This window comes from Sus scrofa, chromosome X (assembly GCF_054392235.1).
Source record: "Sus scrofa isolate SSC_HxYL_T2T_F1_AM1 chromosome X, Sscrofa_HxYL_maternal_Yorkshire_Landrace_v2.0, whole genome shotgun sequence".
NCBI classification, from domain to species: Eukaryota; Metazoa; Chordata; class Mammalia; order Artiodactyla; family Suidae; genus Sus; species Sus scrofa.
In genome coordinates this window covers 92,464,410-92,482,707 of record NC_139401.1, presented here as the reverse complement: position 1 = coordinate 92,482,707, position 18,298 = coordinate 92,464,410, and the positions used below count along the sequence as shown (strand labels likewise).

The 18,298-nt window shown below is 39.4% G+C and overlaps 1 protein-coding gene across 4 annotated transcripts in view; it reads left to right on the top strand.

The window, feature by feature from the left end:
* Nucleotides 1-18,298, top strand: part of SYTL4 (synaptotagmin like 4) — a 69,850-nt gene that overhangs the window by 32,535 nt on the left and 19,017 nt on the right. For all 4 annotated transcript variants that reach the window (XM_021079898.2, XM_085006850.1, XM_085006849.1 and 1 more), the window contains 3 exons: nucleotides 16-231; nucleotides 1,387-1,496; nucleotides 1,702-1,804. In XM_021079898.2, coding sequence (XP_020935557.1) covers nucleotides 16-231; nucleotides 1,387-1,496; nucleotides 1,702-1,804 — 429 coding nt within the window. The remainder of the gene's footprint in view (nucleotides 1-15; nucleotides 232-1,386; nucleotides 1,497-1,701; nucleotides 1,805-18,298) is intronic.

The following is an 18,298-nucleotide window of genomic DNA, read 5'->3' as shown; positions in this document are numbered from 1 at the left end:
TTTGGGTCTTGGCAGGAGACTGAAGAATGAGTTACTGGAGATCAAAAGGAAAGGGGCCAAGAGGGGCAGCCAACACTATAGTGATCGGACCTGTGCCCGGTGCCAGGAGAGCCTGGGCCGTTTGACTCCCAAGACCAACACTTGTCGGGGTTGTAATCACCTAGTGTGTCGGGACTGCCGCATCCAGGAAAGCAATGGTACCTGGAGGTGCAAGGTGTGCGCCAAGGAAATGTGAGTGTTACTTATGGCGGAGAAGAGAGAAGAAATGGAGCCCTAGTTGTTGTTAGGATTTCTCCCCTTGGACTTTTTTGGTTAAATGTCAAGGGCCATTTAAAAAAATTTTTTTTGGCCATGGCTATGGCATGTGGAAGTTCCCGGGCCAGGGATTGAACCTGCACCACAGCAGTGACCTGAGCCACAGGAGTGACAATGCTTGATCTTTAGCCTTCTGTGTCACCAGGGAACTCCTCAAGGGGCATTTTATTTATTTATTTTTTATTTATTTTATTTTATTTTATTTTGTCTTTTCTAGGGCTGCACCTGTGGCATATGTAGGCTCCCAGGCTAGGGGTCTAATTGGAGCCTTAGCCGTCAACCTACACCACAGCCACAGCAACACCAGATCCGAGCCGCATCTGCGACCTACACCACAGCTCATAGCAACACTGGATCCTTAACCCACTAAGTGAAGCCAGGGATGGAACCCGTAACCTCATGGTTCCTAGTCGGATTCGTTAACCACTGAGCCATGACGGGAACTTCTATTTTTTATTTTTTAAATTTTTTATTAAAGTATAGTTGATTTACAGTGTGGTGCCAACTTCTGCTATACAGCAAAGTAACCCAGTCATATATATATGTGTATGTATATATATATATACATATATATATATATATGTATATATATATACACATTCCTTTTCTTACATTCTTTTCCATTATGGTTTATCCCAGGAGACTGGATGTAATTCCCAATGCTGTACAGTATACTTCATTGCTTATCCATTCTAAATGTAATAGTTTGCATATACCAACCTCAAGCTCCCCATTTTATTTATTTTTTTTATTTATTTTTTTGTTTGTTTGTTTTTTTTGCCATTTCTTGGGCCGCTCCTGCAGCATATGGAGGTTCCTGGGCTAGGGGTTGAATCGGAGCTGTAGCTGCCAGCCTACGCCAGAGCCACAGCAACGAAGGATCCGAGCTGCGTCTGCGACCTACACCACAGCTCACGGCAACGCCAGAACCTTGACTCACTGAGCAAGGGCAGGGACCGAACCCGCAACCTCATGGTTCCTAGTCGGATTCGTTAACCACTGCGCCACGACGGGAACTCCAAGCTCCCCATTTTAAAAATTCATCTGTCATTTTCTTTTATTTCTTCCCAGAGAGCTGAAGAAGGCAACTGGAGACTGGTTTTATGACCAGAAAGTGAATCGCTTTGCTTACCGCACAGGCAGTGAGATAATCAGGATGTCCCTGCGCCGCAAACCTGCAGGTATTGAACCTTGAGGTGCTTGACTTCAGGGATAGATCCTCTTGTGTGGAATCCAGTGCATTCCTACTGGTGGTGGCGTTCCTCCGTGGGCTCAGCCCATTTGTGGGGAATATTAAGATGGTGTTGCCAACCTTTCTGCAAGCATGCTGTGTTTCCCTTCCCCCCTCATCACCACCTCTCTGCCATGGTTTTATTTGTCTTGAAGTGAATAAAAGAGAGACAGTGGGACAGTCCCTCCTCCATCAGTCACAGCTGGGTGATGTCTGGCCAGGAAGAAAGATCATTCAGGAGCAACAGAAGGAGCCCAGGTAAGGACCAAGCAACCATTTAAAGAAATGCCACACATTCCTTTAATTCTTGTATTTTTGCTTCTATTTATAAAATGATAGACATTCATAATAGGAAAATTTGGAAAGTATAACAGAGGATAAACGAGGAAGAGAAAGAACATCCCTAGTCCTGCAACCCACATATAAACATTAACATTTTGGCATATTTACTTTGTTCTTTGTAAGAACAATTTGAAGACAGATAGAAATAACACATACTCATTATTAAAAATTTAGCCAGTGTAGGAAACAATAAAGAAGGCAACAATCACCCAAATTCCTACTACCCCAGTATTCCTTTTTTTTTGTCTTTTTTTGTCTTTTTAGGACTGTACCCACGGCATATGGAGGTTACCAGGTTAGGGGTCGAATCGGAGCTATAGCCGCTGGCCTACGCCACAGCCACAGCAATGCCAGATCCGAATGAATGAACGAACTGCATCTGTGACCTACACTACCGCTCATGGCAACAACAGATCCTTAACCCACTGAGAGAGGCCAGGGATTGAACCTGCGTCCTCGTAGATACTAGTCAGATTCGTTTCCGATGAGCCATGATGGGAACTCTTACCCCATATTCGTATTATGTGAAAATTATTTCAGGTATCTTGTGCATATATGTAGATACAAGGGTAGGTGGATGGATAGATTGAAAAAACATTATAATATTGGATCATTATACATTAAATTAAAAACTGTTCAATTTTACTTGAATTTTCTTTTTTTTCTTTTTTTATTACTCAAATGAATTTATCACATCTGTAGTTGTATAATGATCATAACAATCCAGTTTCACAGGATTTCTATCCCACAACCCAAGCACATCCCCCCCCCCCAAACTGTCTCCTTTGGAAACCATAAGTTTTTCGATGTCTGTGAGTCAGCATCTGTTCTGCAAAGATGTTCAGTCTGTCCTTTTTTCAGATTCCACGTCAGCGAAAGCATTTGATGTTGATGTCTCATTGTCTGACTGACTTCACTTAGCATGATAGTTTCTAGGTCCAACCATGTTGCTAAAAATGCCCATATTTTGTTCCTTTTGATGGCTGAGTAATATTCCATTGTGTATATGTACCACTTCTTCTTGATCCACTCCTCTGTCGATGGACATTTAGGTTGTTTCCATGTCTTGGCTATTGCAAAGAGTGCTGCAATGAACATCGGTGTACATGTGTCTTTGCGAGTCGTGGTTTTCTCTGGGTGGGTGCCCAGGAGTGGGATTGCTGGATAAAAGGGTAGTTCTATTTATAGTTTTCTGAGGAATCTCCACACTGTTTTCCACAGTGGTTGCATCAATTTACAATCCCACCAACAGTGTACTAGGGTTCATCCACACACCCTCTCCAGCTCTTATTGTTTGTAGACTTTTTTGATGATGGCCATTCTGGCTGGTGTAAGGTGGTATCAAATAGTGGTTTTGATTTGCATTTCTCTAAAAATGAGTGATGTTGAACATCTTTTCATGTGTTTTTTGGCCATCCGTATGTCTTCTTTGGAGAACTGTCTGTTTAGATCTTCTGCCCAGTTTTGGATGGGGTTGTTTGTTTTTTTGGAATGGAGCTGCAGAAGGTGTTTATAAATTTTGGAGATTAATCCCTTGTCAGTCGATTCACTTGCAAAGATTTTCTCCCATTCTTTGGGTTGTCTTTTCATATTGTTTATGGTGTCCTTTGCTGTGCAGAAACTTTGAAGTTTGATTATGTCCCATTTGTTTATTTTTGTTTTTATTGTCAATACTCTAAGAGGTGGATCTGAGAAGATGTGTTGTTTATGTTGGAGAGTGTTTGGCCTATGTTTTGCTCCAGGAGTTTTATAGTGTCTGGTCTTCTATCTAGGTCTTTCATCCATTTGGAGTTTATTTTTGTGTATGGTGTTAGGGGTGTTCTAATTTCATTCTTTTCCATGTGGCTGTCCAGTTTTCCCAGCACCACTTATTGAACAAGCTGTCCTTTCTCCATTGTATATTCTTGCCTCCTTTGTCATAGATGAGTTGGCTGTAGGTGTATGGGTTGAATTCTGGGCTTTCTATCCTGTTCCACTGATCTATATGTCTGTCTTTATGGCAGTACCACATGGTTTTCAGGATTGTTGCTTGTAGTGTAGTCTGAAGTCCGAGAGCCTGATTCCTCCAGCTCCGTTTCTTTTTCAGGATGTCTTTGGCTATTCTGGGTCTTTTGTGCTTCCAAACAAACTTTAAAGTATTTTGTTCAAGTTCTGTGAAAAATGCCCTTGGTAATTTGATAGGAATTGCATTGAATCTGTAGATTGCCTTAGGTAGTATAGTCATTTTGTTAATATTAACTCTTCCAATCCACGAGCATGGCATATCTTTCCATCTATTTGTGTCATCTTTGATTTCTTTCATCAGTGTCTTATAGTTTTCCGAGTACAGGTCTTTTGTCTCTTTAGGTAGGTTTACTCCTAGGTATTTTATTCTTTTGGATGTGATGGTAGACAGGATTGCTTCCTTAATTTCTCTATCTGATCTTTCATTGTTAGTGTATAGAAATGCCGTCAATTTCTGTGTATTAATTTTGTATCCTGCGACTTTGCCAAATTCGTGGATGAGCTCTATCAGTTTTCTGGTAGAGTCTTTAGGATTCTCTAGGTATAGTATCATGTCATCAGGGAATAGTGATAGTTTTACTTCTTCCTTTCCAATTTGGATTCCTTTGATCTCTTTCACTTCTCTGATTGCTGTGTCTGGGACCCAAAACTGTGTTGAAGAGTAGTGGCGAGAGCAGATGCGGGAATTCTTTCAGCTTTTCATCATTGAGAATGATATTAGCTCTGGGTTTGTCATATATGGCCTTTATGATGTTGAGGTAGGTTCCCTCTATGCCCACTTTCTGAAGGGTTTTTATTAGAAATGGGTGTTGGATTTTGTCAAAGGCTTTTTCCACGTCTATTGAGAGGATCATCAGTTTGTTAATGTGGTCTATCCCACTGATGGATTTGTGGATATTGAAGAATCCTTGCATCCCTGGGATAAATCCCACTTGATCATGATGTACAGTCCTTTTAATGTATTGTTGGACGTGGTTTGCTAGTATTTTGTTGAGGATTTTCGCATCATTGTTCATCAGTGCAATTGGCCTGTAGTCTTCTTTTTTTGTGGAATCTTTGTCTGGTTTTGGTATCAGGGCGATGGTGACCTCATAGAATGAGTTTGGGAGTGTCCCTTCCTCTGCAATTTTTTGAAATAGTTTCAGAAGGAGAGGTGTTAGGTCTTCTCTAAATGTGTGATAGAATTCACCTGTGAAGCCATCTGGTCCTGGACTTTTGTTTGTTGGAAGTTTTTTATCACAGCTTCAATTTCAGTTCATGTGATTGGTCTCTTCATCTTTTCTATTTCATCTTGGTTTAGTCTTGGAAGATGGTACTTTTCTAAGAATTTGTCCATTTCTTCTAGGTTTTCCATTTTATTGGCATATGGTTTCATATAGTAGTCACTTATGATCCTTTGTATTTCTGTGATGCCTGTTGTTACTTCTCCTTTTTCATTTCTAATTTTATTGATTTGAGTCCTCTCTTTTTTTCTTGATAATTCTGGCTAAGGGTTTATCAATTTTGTTGATCTCTTCAAAGAACCAGCTTTTTGTTTCATTGATCTTTTTTAGGGTTTTCTTTGTTTCTATTTCATTGATTTCTGCTCTGATCTTTATGATTTCTTTCCTTCTGCTAACTTTAGGTCTTGTCTGTTCTTCTCTCTCTAGCTGCTTTAGATGTAAAGTTAGCTTGTTTATTTGAGCTTTTTCTTGTTTCCCGAGGTGGGCTTGTATTGCTATAAATGTTCCTCTTAGAACGGCTTTTGCTGCATCCCATAGGATTTGGAGTGTCATAACTTCGTTGTCATTTGCTTCTAGGTATTTTTTAATTTCCTCTTTGATTTCTTCAGTGATCCATTGGTTGTTTAGTAGTATGTTGTTTAGTCTCCACGTGTTTGTGTTTTTTGCAGATTTTTTTTCTTGTTGATTTCCAGTCATATAGCGTTGTGGTCGGAAAAGATGCTTGAAATGATTTCAATTTCCTTAGAGTTACTGAGATTGGATTTGTAGCCCAGGATGTGATCAATCTTAGAGAATGTTCCATGTGCACTTGAGAAGAATGTGTATTCTGTTGCTTTTGGATGGAATGTCCTATAAATATCTATTAAGTCCATCTGGTTTAATGCATCATTCAGGGCCTGTGTTTCCTTATTGATTTTCTGTCTGGATGATCTGTCCATGGCTGTAAGTAGGGTGTTAAAGTCCCCCACTATGATTGTGTTATTGTTGATTTCTCCTTTGAAGGTTGTTAGCAGTTGCCCTATATATTGTGATGAACCTATGCTGGGTGTGTGGATACTTAAAATTGCTATATCTCCTTCTTTTTTTCTTTTTTTGTCTTTTCTAAGGCTGCTTCTGCAGCACATAGAGGTTCCCAGGCTAGGGGTCTAATCAGATCTGTAGCCACTGGCCTACGCCAGAGCCACAGCAATGTCAGATCCGAGCCGTGTCTGCAAACTACACCACAGCTGATGGCAACGCCAGATCCTCAACCCACTAAGCAAGGCCAGGGATCGAACCTGCAACCTTGTGGTTCCTAGTTGGATTTGTTAACCACTGAGCCACAACAGGAATTCTTATATCTCCTTCTTGGATTGATTCTTTGCTCATTAGCTAGTGACCTTCCTTGTCCCTTAAAGTATTCTTCATGTTAAAGTCTATTTTGTCTGATATGAGTATTGCTATTCCAGCTTTCTTTTGATTCCCGTTTGCATGGAATATTTTCTTCCATCCTCTCACTTTCCGTTTGTATGTGTCCCCAGAAGTGAAGTGGGTGTCTTGAAGACAGCATATATATGGGTCTTGTTTTTGTATCCATTCAGCCAGTCTATGTCTTCTGGTTGGGGCGTTTAGTCCATTAACATTTAAGGTAATTATTGATATGGATGTTCTTATTGCCATTTTATTCATTGCTTTGGATTTGTTTTTGTTGCTCTTTTTTCTTCCCTTCTTCTCTTGTTCGCTCCTCTTGTGGTTTGATGACTATCTTTAGTGTTGTACTTGCGTTGATTTTTCTTATTTGTTTGTGTATCAATTGTAGATTTTTGGTTTGCAGGTATTCTGAAGTTTTGATATAAGAGTCTATGTATACACGAGATTGTTTTAGGTTGTTGGTCTCTTAATTGCAAGTGCATCTCCAGTGTCCTGCATTTGTACCCTCCTCTTCTCACGATTTCTGGTTTTGGTGGTATAATTGTGCCTGGATGATTTTGTATCTTTACTGTAGATATACCTTTACTGGTGAGCCTTGTCATTTGTGGAATTTTTGTTTCCGGTTGTGGCCTTTTCTTTTCTGCCTAGAGAAGTTCCTTTAGTATTTGTCATAAAGCTGTTTAGTGTTGCTGAATTCTCTTAGCTTTTGCTTGTCTGTGAAGCTTTTGATTTCTCCTTAAAATCTGAATGAGAGCTTTGCTGGGTAGAGGAATCTTGGTCAGAGGTTTTGTCCTTTCATCACGGTAAGTATATCATGCCACGCCCTTCTGGCCTGCAGAGTTTCTGCTGAAAAATCTGCCAATAACCTTATTGGGGTTCCCTTGTATGTTACTTGTTTCTTTTCCCTAGCTGCTTTCAAGATTTTCTCCTTGTCTTTAATTTTGGTCAGTTGGATTAATATGTGTCTTGGGGTGTTCCTCTTGGGTTTATTTTATATTGTGCTTATTGTGCTTCCTGGATTTGAGCGAGTGGCTTTTTTCTCATGTTAGGGAAGTTTTCAGCTATTTTCTCTTGGAGTATTTTTTCTGTCACTTTCTCTCTCTCTTTTCCATCTGGCGCCCCTATAATATGGATGTTGATGCATTTAACGTTGTCCCAGAGTTCTCTGAGACTCTCTTCATTTGCTTTCAATCTTTCTTCTCTTTCCTGTTCCACATCCGTGATTTCCACTAATCTGTCCTCCACCTCGCTTATTCATTCTTCTGCCTCCTGTATTCTGCTGTTGGCTGCTTCTAGTGAATTTTTTATTTGTTATTATATTTTGCATCTCTTCTTGTTTAAGTTTTATATCTTGTATCTCTTTGGTCAGTGTTTCCTGTAAGTTATCCATCTTTGCCTCCAGTTTATTTCCAATGTCTTGCATCATCTTCAGCATCAACAGTCTAAAGTCTTTTTCCTGGAGGCCAAGAATCTCCTCATCACTTAGCTAATTTTCTGGGGTTTTTCCTTTCTCCCTCATCTGAGTTATAGTTCTCTGTCTTTTCATTTTTATAGGTTTTTGGTGTGGTGACATTTTTACAGATACTAGAGTTGTAGCCTCTCTTACTTCTGGTGTCTGCCCCCCTTATGGCTGATGTGGGTACAAGGGCTTGCTGTAGGCTTCCTGATGGGAGGGGATGATGCCTGCCCCCTGGTAGGTGGAGCTGATTCTAATCCCTCTGGTTGGTGGGGCTTAGTCTCTGGATGGGATTAGAGGCAGCTATGTCCCTGAGGGGTCTTTAGGTAGCCTGTTTACTGATAGGCGTGGTTGTGATCCCACCTGGATTGTTGTTTGCCCTGGGGCTTCTCAGCACTGACTGATGGGTGGTGCCAGATTTTCCCAAATTGGCCACCTCCAGAGAAAGGCACACTGCTGAATATTCCGAGAGCTTTGCCTCCAATGTCCTTCCCTCACAACAAGCCACATTCACTCCTGTTTTCCCAGGGTGTCCTCCAAGAACTGCAGTCAGGTTTGATCCAGATTCCTATGGAGCCTTTGCTTTGCCCTGGAACCCAGTGCATGTGAAAGTCTGTGTTTGCCATTGAAGAATGGGGTCTGTTTTTCCCCCAGTCCTGTGGAGCTCCTGTGCACAAGCCCTACTGGCCTTCAATGCCAGATGCTCCAGGGGCTCTTTCTCCCAGTGCCAGATCCCCACATGTGAGAGTTTGATGTGGGGCTGAGAACTCTCACTCCTGTAGGTGAGTCTCTGTGAAGCAGTTAGTTTCTGGGAGGCATGGGGTTTTTTATATCATGTGATCACCCATCCTACCTCTTGATGTGCCCTCCTCTTTGTCTTCTGGAGTAGGATATCTTTTTTAAAGTTTCTGGTCCATTTAGGAGAAGATTGCTCAGCCTTTTGCTGTGAATTTTTTTGTTTTTTAAATTGAATTTTAATAGAATAAAACATTGAAATAAAATACAGGAATTGCTAATCTTCAAACAAATGTTTCTTTACCGTAAAAGATATTAGTTATTAACATCCCTCTAAGCTTAAGAAAAAAATATTATGAAAACCATTGAGCAGTTAGTCATTTTTTGTAGTATCTTTTTAGTAACTGCCTTATCGAGCTATAATTCACAGATCATAGAATTCACCCATTAATAGGGTACAATTCACTGGTTTTTAGTATATACACAGAATTGTGCAATCATCATCTCAATTGATTTTAGAAGTTTTTATCACCTGAAAAAGAAACCTTGTACCCTCTAGCTATCACTGCCCCCACCACCTCCATATATTTCCCCATCCCTAAACAATCACTGATCTACTTATTTCATTTTTTAAAGTTTTATTGACGTGTAGTGTATTTACAATGTTGTGATCATTTCTGCTTTACAGCACAGTGATTCATGTCTACATATACACACATCCATTCTTTTTCAGATTCTTTTCCATCATTGATCTACTTTTAATCTTTATATATTTGCCTATTCTGAGCATTTCATTTAAATCAAATCATAAAATATGTGATCCTTTGTGACTGCCTTCTCTCACTTAATGTAATGTTTTCAAGGTTCATCCACGTTGTAACATGTGTCAGTACTTCATTTTTTTATTGCCAAATAATATTCCATGTATGTACATACCCTCATTTGTTTATCCATTCATCTATTGATGGTCATTTGGGTTGTTTCCACTTTTGGGCTATTACGAGTAATGCTCTTATGAACATTTGTTATGAGTTTTTGCATGGACATATGTTTTCATTTCTCTTAGAAATATACCTAAGGGGGTTCCCATCATGGCGCAGTGGTTAACGAATCCGACTAGGAACCATGAGGTTGTAAGTTCGATCCCTGGCCTTGCTCAGTGGGTTGAGGATCCAGAGTTGCTGTGAGCTGTGGTATAGGTCGCAGATGCGGCTCGGATTTGGTGTTGCTGTGGCTGTGGTGTAGGCCAGCAGCTACAGCTCTGATTAGACCCCTAGCCTGGGAACCTCCATATGCTGTGGGGGCAGCCCTAGAAAAGGCGAAAAGACAAAAAAAAAGAAAAAAAAGGAAAAAAAAAGAAATATACCTAAGGAGTTGAGTTGCTGGGTCAAACAGTAATTCAGTCATTTTGTAATGTAGTTTTGTAAATGTTTTTCAATATTCAACATTACCTGTGGACTATGCTATGAAAGAGGAGGAGATTAGATTTCTTACACTTCCTCCCAACACTTTCCCCACTACCACTTTCTATTTGTCACATTATTTTTTCTTTGTCAGGAATTACAACATTTGTATCCTGTTATGAAACCATAAATCATCTGCTTTTTGTCTGTTTAGTTTTAGTTCATATTTGGAAGGCTTATGTGCTTACAACCAGGCTTTGGACCATGGTTTATCTATATTTCTGAATCCTTTACTTTGACCTATTTCTTGATTGTCTGGATTTTACCATTGAGAAGTTCCTTCAGGAAGGGCTTGTGGGGAGTCCCATCATGGCTCAGTGGTTAACGAATCCAACTAGGAACCATGAGGTTGTGGGTTCGATCCCTGGCCTCGCTGCTCAGTGGGTTAAGGATCCAGCATTGCGGTGAGCTGTGGTGTAGGTTGCAGACTTGGCTTGGATCCCGCATTGCTGTGGCTCTGGCGTAGGCTGGTGGCTACAGGTCCAGTTTGACCCCCAGCCTGGGAATCTCCATATGCTGTGGGAGTGGCCCAGGAAATGACAAAAAGACAAAAAAAAAAAAAAAGGGCTTGTGGGTGCTATATTTATTTTATTCTGTCATGTTAAGAATATCTGCCCAGTCCCTTTATGAATTTAAATGATGTTGCAGCTGGAGATTACATTTTTGGGTCACACTTTCTTAATCTTAGAATGTTGTAGACATTACTCCACTGTCTTCTGCCACTGAATGTAACTGTAAAGACGTCTGGGGCCAGCTAGCATTTTGTTTTTCTCCCTTGTAGGTAACTTACAGTGTGTGTGTGTGTGTGTGTGTGTGTGTGTGTGTGTGTGTGTATGTGTATGTGCACACGCACGCAGACACCTGCATGCATGTGCATGCATGCATGTGTGAATAAGCCTAAAAAAATTCCTTTTATTTTCCTTGAAGTTTAGTAACTTAACAAGGATAGATGTCAGTGGTGCTCATCCTGTTTCATTTTTCCTAATATGCAGTGTACCCTTGATGAGTTCTTTCTTCATTGCTGGAAAATTTTTCTGTATTGTATCCTCTGAACTCTTTCTATTTCACTGGTTAAGTTCTCCACTTCAGGGTCATTGGATTTCTTTACCTTCCATTTCGGTCCTTTTTTCCCCTATCAAATGCAAAAGAGAAAGAAAGGTGAAGGCTTTAACCATAATCGCACAACCCTTTCCTCTGTGCTGTTGTGTTGATTTTCAGCCATTTTGTTTCTTCCCTTTCCTCCCTTCTCCCCTCCCTCCCTTCCTTTTTGCTATATCTAATTTACTTATTTGAATGAATGATCTTGTTGAGGTTTTAATTTATTCTTTGCTCTCCATTTTCCTTTTTCCTCTAATTTTGTTGTTTCATCATATTGTGTTTGAGCTCTTATACTTTATCAAATCTATATTTTTATTAAGTTCCTGTGTAAGTGTAAGTTCCTCTGTAAGTGTAAAGCATTCACAAGAAAGCTACTTATTTTACTATGTTTATATTCTCCAGAATGGGTTCTTTGTCCATTGTGCAAGTTTTTTCTATTTCTCCTCACTCTATCGCCTATTTATATATCCTCCAGACAACCTCTTTTCATTCCACTCATGTTTAGCATAAGATGTACTACCTATATTTTTGTTTGCTCTGATAATAGAATTCTCGATAGGCTTTTCACCTTAAGTTGACAAGATTTATTTCTTCCCCACACTCAGTTATACTTCAGTTTAAGGGTAGAAGTTGCTTTCTACAAAAGACCTGTACTCTGAAAACAATACAGCACTAATGAAAGAAATTGAAGATGACACAAACAGATGGAAAGACATACTGTGTTCTTGGATTGGAAGAATCAATATTGTTTAAATGATAATACTACCCAAGGCAGTCTATAGATTCAATGCAATCCCTATCAAATCACCAACAGCAATTTTTACAGAACCAGAATGAATAACTCCAAAATGTGTATGGAAACACAAAAGGCCCTGAATGGCCAAAATAATATTGAGAAAGAATGGAGCTAGACGAATCAGGCTCCCTGACTTCACACTATACTACAAAGCTACAGTCATCAAAATAGTGTGATAGTGGCACAAAAACAGACACATAGATTAGTGGAACAGGATAGAAAGTCCAGAAATAAACCCACCTATGGTCAATTAATCTACAACAAAGGTTGTAAGAATATATAGTGGAGAGAAGACAATCTCTTCAATAAGTAGTCCTGGGAAAACTGGACAGCTATATGTGAAAGAATGAAATTACAACATTCTTTGATACCATATATAAAAATAAAATGGATTAAAGACCTAAATGTAAGACCAAATATTATAAAACTCCCAAAAGAAAAACATAGAACACCCTTTGACATAAATCGCAGCAATATTTCTTTGGACCCATCTCCTACAGTTGTGGAAACAGAAGCAAAAATAAGCAGATGGGACCTCATTGAACTTAAAAGTTTTTGCACAAAAAAGGAAACCATAAACAACATGAAAAGACAACCTACAGAATGGGAGAAAATATTTGCAAATCATATGATGGATAAGGAGTTAGTATCCAAAATATATATAGATATACAGCTCATATAGCTCAACATCAAGAACACAAACAACCCAATTAAAAAGTGAGCAGAAACCATGAATAGACATTTTCCAATGAAGACATATGCTCAATAGGCACATGCAAAGATGTTCAACATCACTAATCATTAAAGAACTGCAAAGGATGTGACCAACAAGGGCTTAATTTCCAAACTGTACAAACAGCTCATATAGCTCAATATATTAAAAAAATTTAAAAATGAGTAGAAGACCTAGATAGACATTTTTCCAAAGAAGGCATCCAGATGGCCAACAGGCATATGAAGAGGTGCTCAGCATTGCTAATTATTAGAGAAATGCAGGTTAAAACTGCAATGAGGTACTACCTCACACCAGTCACAATGACCATCATCAAAATATCCACAAATGACAAATGCTGATGAAGGTGTGAAGAAAAGGGAACTGTCCCTACACTGTTGGTGGGAATGTAAATTGGTGCAGCCACTATGGAGAAAGTACAGAGGTTCCTTTAAAAACTAAAATTTGAGTTATCATATGATCCAGCAATCCCACTCCTGGGCATGTATCTGGAAAAGATGAAAACTCTAATTCGAAAAGATATATGCACCCTGTTGTTCATAGCAGCATTATTTACAATAACCAAGACATGGAAGCAACCTAAATGTCCATTGTCAGATAAATGGATAAAGAAGATATGTGTGTGTGTATACACACACACACATAGATATAGATATGGGATATTTACTCAGCCATAAAAAAGAATGAAATAATGCCATTTGTAGCAACATGGATAGACCTAGCGATTATCATACTAAGTGAAGTCAAAGACAAATATCATATGAGATCACTTATATGTGGAATCTAATTAAACTATACAAATGAACTCACTTATAAAACAAAGAGACTCACAGACATGGAAAATAAACTTATGGTTACCAGAGGAGAAAGGAGGGGAGGGATAAATTAGGAGTTGGGGATTAATAGATATACGCTACTGTATATAAAATGGATAAACAACAAATACTTACTGTATAGCACAGGGGACCATATTCAATGTATTATAATAACCTATAAGGGAAAAGAATAAAAAAAAAGATATATATATCTTTTTTTTTTTTTTGCTGTATGCCTGAAACATTATAAATCAACTATACTTCAATAAAGAATTCAAAAAACTTGGGAAATGAGTTCTTGCCGTGGCCCAGTGGTAGCAAACCTGACTAGTATCCATGAGGATACGGGTTTGATCCCTGGCCTTGCTCAGTGAGTTAAGGATCCAGTGCTGCTATGAGGTATGGTGAAGGTCACAGATGCGGCTTGGATCCTGTGTTGCTGTGGCTGTGATGTAAGGCTGGCAGATGTAGATCTGATTCGACCCCTAGCCTGGGAACTTACATATGCTGCAGGTGCAGCCCTAGAAAATTAAAAAAATTAAAAAATTACTTGAGACAAAAAAATTGCTTTCTGTATACTTTTCTGTAATTCGAGGGGAGGAGCAAAAGATAACTTAGGGATTCTGGTTTTCAGTCTCCTGAAATTCTCTTAAATGTCTGGGCTCACTCAGTCCTGCTTTGGATGCATCCTCTAGATTATACCAGTGCCCTGAGAGATGACGTCCTTCAGCAGGCTTATCTACCTCTGTTATGGTCCCCTGTGCAACATGCGGTTGCAAATCATGAGGATTTTTGTTTTCCTTGTCTCACCCTAGGACTGCCTATTTGCTTATTTAATCTCTATACCTTCATATTGGAAGGAGTTTTGCTGGTAGGAATGTACAATGGTGCAGCCACTTTGAAAAACAGTTTATTAGTGTCTTAAATTAAATGTGCACCTACCCTGTGAGTCAGCAATTACATTTCTAGGTGTTGACTCAAGACAAGCAAACACATGTGTCCATACAAAGACTTGAAGCAAAAGCATATGTCCAAACAAAGACTTGTACATGAAGGTTCATAATGGCTTTATTGGGGATAGCTATGGCCTAGGGACAGAAATTTCCCTTCATGGCTCAGTGGTTAACGAACTCGACTAGGATCCATGAGGATGCGGGTTCAATCCCTGGCCTTGCTCAGTGGGTTAAGGATCCAGCATTGCTGTGGCTGTGGTGTAGGCTGGCAGCTGTAGCTCCGATTCAACCCCTAGCCTGGGAACTTCCATATGCCATAGGTGCAGCCCTAAAAAAAAATAATAATAAAAAAACCCCTAGAGACAGCCCAGATGTCTATCAACAGGAGAAGGGATAAACTCTGCTTTGTTTACACAGTGAAATACTATTCAGCAGTGGAAAGTAATGGACTGCTGATACATGCAGCAACAGGGATGAACCTCAGAATAATTACGCTGAGTGAAAGAAGCTAAAGAAAAAAGAGAACATATTGCGTGATTCTGTTTATATGCAATTCTAGAAAATGCAAGCTATTTTTTTTTTTGTGACAGCAGATCATCCCTTCCTTGGAGATGGGGTGGGCGAGAAGGGAGGGATGGATTATGAGGGGGCATGAGGAAACTGGGGGATAGTAGATGTGTTCACTAACTTAACTGTGATGGTTTCACAGGTGTATACATATGTCAAGCTCATTAAATGCACTCTTCAACACATGCAATTTATGTCTGTTACAGCTCAAGGTGCAAAGGAAAAAAATGACAGAAAAATGTGACATTGTTATCTTTCCACATCAGCACCAAGGATCTGCCTCATTGTTTTTGCTTTCTGCATGGTGTTGCATTGTATGTATGTACTATGACTTTATCCACACAGCTTTGGGTAGGTGACTCATCTGTTCTAGGTGATGAGGCCCCCCTTTTCCTTTGTGGATAGGATAAGAATGGCTTTTATTTCCTGAACCTGATTAACACATCTGACATCATTGGTCAGAATGTAATTTCTAAAGCCAACTGTTTCTGGCTGTCTATGACCTCTTTGTCTTATTGGACCCAGAAAACTCGTATTTATCCTAAACATGGAAACAGATTAAATGGCCATAAATGATCTTTTCCATAAAATTATGGAGCCTCAGAGATAAGCTAATTTACCTCCCTTATTTTTACAGAAAAGAAAGCAGGATAAGTGAGATCATAGAGATAGTTAGAGCCCAGGACTCCTGTCTCTTAGTCTATTTTTCTGTTGCACAGATGTCAAATAATTGCTTTTTTTGCCCTAGGGTAGTTTGTATCAGCTCTGGATCAGTATGTATTAATCTTTAGGAAAATATACAAGCAGAAAACACTCTCGATGGGCCATTATTAAACTGTATCTCTAGAGGAATGGTTCTACTTTGGGTTCTTTATTCTTTGTAGAAAAGGGCAAAAAATAATGATTCTAAAGTTAAAGATGAAATCAATCTCCTTGCTGTGTTTTGAACTCGAAAGCTAATACATCTTTCAAGAAATGGCCGTTGTTTCACCTCTGGCATGCCCTAGGATTTCAACCCTGGGTGTCTGTTTTCATAGAGCTTTCTTAAATATCACGTTAAGATAACTTGGAGAGTTGACTTTCTACTGCCTAAGACAGTACAGATTTTGGTTACTTCACTCTTTGTTCATTTCTTATTAGTTTGTTCATTTGTTTAACAAATATCTACAAATGCCTACTATTTGCTGAGCACTGTTTTAGGCACAGGTGAAGATGACAAAATCCTTTGCTTTGAGGAACTTAAATTTGAGAGCGAGGACACAGACAATAAATGACAAATCACGTAAATATGTCGTACATGAGGTGTTGATGAGTTCTTTGGAGGAAAATGAAGTAGACTGAAAAAAGGATGTGCCAGGAAAGCCTGTGTATATATAGGATGTTTTCTTTTAGGCCAGTGAAGGGAAAGCCTTAACAATAAGATGGCATTCGAGAAAAGATATGATGCAAAGAGGGCGGAAACCCTGAGAGTGTCTGGGAGAAAGGATTACTTTCTAGGCAGAGAAAGCAGGTGTAGAGACCTAACATGAGTTTGTGTTTGGCATGTCTGAATCATTTGTGAATGGTGAGAGAGGGGGGAGGGTAGGGGATGAAGACAGATGGGGTGAGAAGCAGATCAGGTAAGATTTTGTTGGCACTTGTAAGGACTCCTCTATGAGGAGGGCTCTGAGTGACATGGTATTATTTTTTCTTTTGTTAAATTGGGGTAAAATTCATTCAACATAAGATTAATAATTTTTAACAAAGTATACAATTCAGTGGCTTTTAGTACTTTCAGAATGTTATGCAACCATACCCACTGTGTAATTTCAGAACATTTCTGGCGGGCTGTGCCTGTGACACGTGGAAGTTCCCAGGCCAGAGATCGAACCTGTGCCACAGCAGTGATGATGTCAGATCCCTCACCTGCTGAGCCACACAGGAACTCCTAATTTCATAACATTTTCATCACTCCAAAAAGAAACCCCACACCTATTATGCAGTCATTCCCTATTTCCCCCAGACACTAATCTACTTTCTGTCTCTTTGGATATTCCTATCCTAGACATTTCATATGAATGGCAGCATACAGAATATGGCCATTTGTATCTGGCTTATTTTACCTAGCATAATATTTTCAAGGTTCATCCATGTTATAGCATGTGTCAGAACTTTATTCAATAATTTTTACCATCTGTATTTCATTGTATAGCTGTTCCACATTTCCTTTATTCATTCATCCTGTTGACGAATGAACATTTGGACTGTTTCTACTTGTTGGCTATTGTGAATAGTGCTGAACACTGGGATGGGACACAAGCTTTTGTGTGGACACATGTTTTCAGTTCTCTTGGATAGATACTGAGGAGTGGAATTGCTGGGTCATGTGGTAATGATGTATTTGATTTATATATATATATGTATATTTACATATATATATATATATATATATATATATATATATATATATTTAAAGAAAGTGGATCTTTCTGCAGCATTAGACTTTGTTTATTTATTTATTTTGCTTTTTAGGGCCATACCTGTGGCCACAACATATGGAGGTTTCCAGTCTAGGAGTTGAATCCCGAGCTGTAGCTGCTGGCCTACACCACAGCCACAGCAATGCAGGATCTGAGCTGCATCTGTGACCTATACCACAGTTCATAGCAACTCTGGATCCTTAACCCACTGAGCGAGGCCAGGGATTGAACCCACATCCTTATGGATACTAGTTGGGTTTGTAACCTGCTGAGCCACAACAGGAACTCCTGATTTATATTTTAAAAGCTCATTTTGGCTGCTTTGTTGAGGATAGATTGTATGGGGACAAGGGCAGAGTTCAGTTCGGAGACTGTTGCAGCCATCCAAGAGCTAGGTGATGGTGGTTTGGACTTGAGCAGTTGCAGTGGAGTGAGTGAGGGCTTGTTATTTTCTAGATATCCATTGAAGGTAAAGTCAAGAGGATTTGCTAACAGATTGTATTTGTATTTTGAGAGAATGAGGGGACCCAAGGATATTTCTTAAGATTTTTGACCTGAAAAATGAAAGGAGGGAGTTGCCATTTGGTGACATTGAAGGAAGATCAGGTTTGGGGAAGGATTAGTGCTTTAGTTTTGGACTTGCTATGTTTGGAACATCCCAGCAGAGATGTTATGTAGGCTACTGGAAGTAGAAGTCT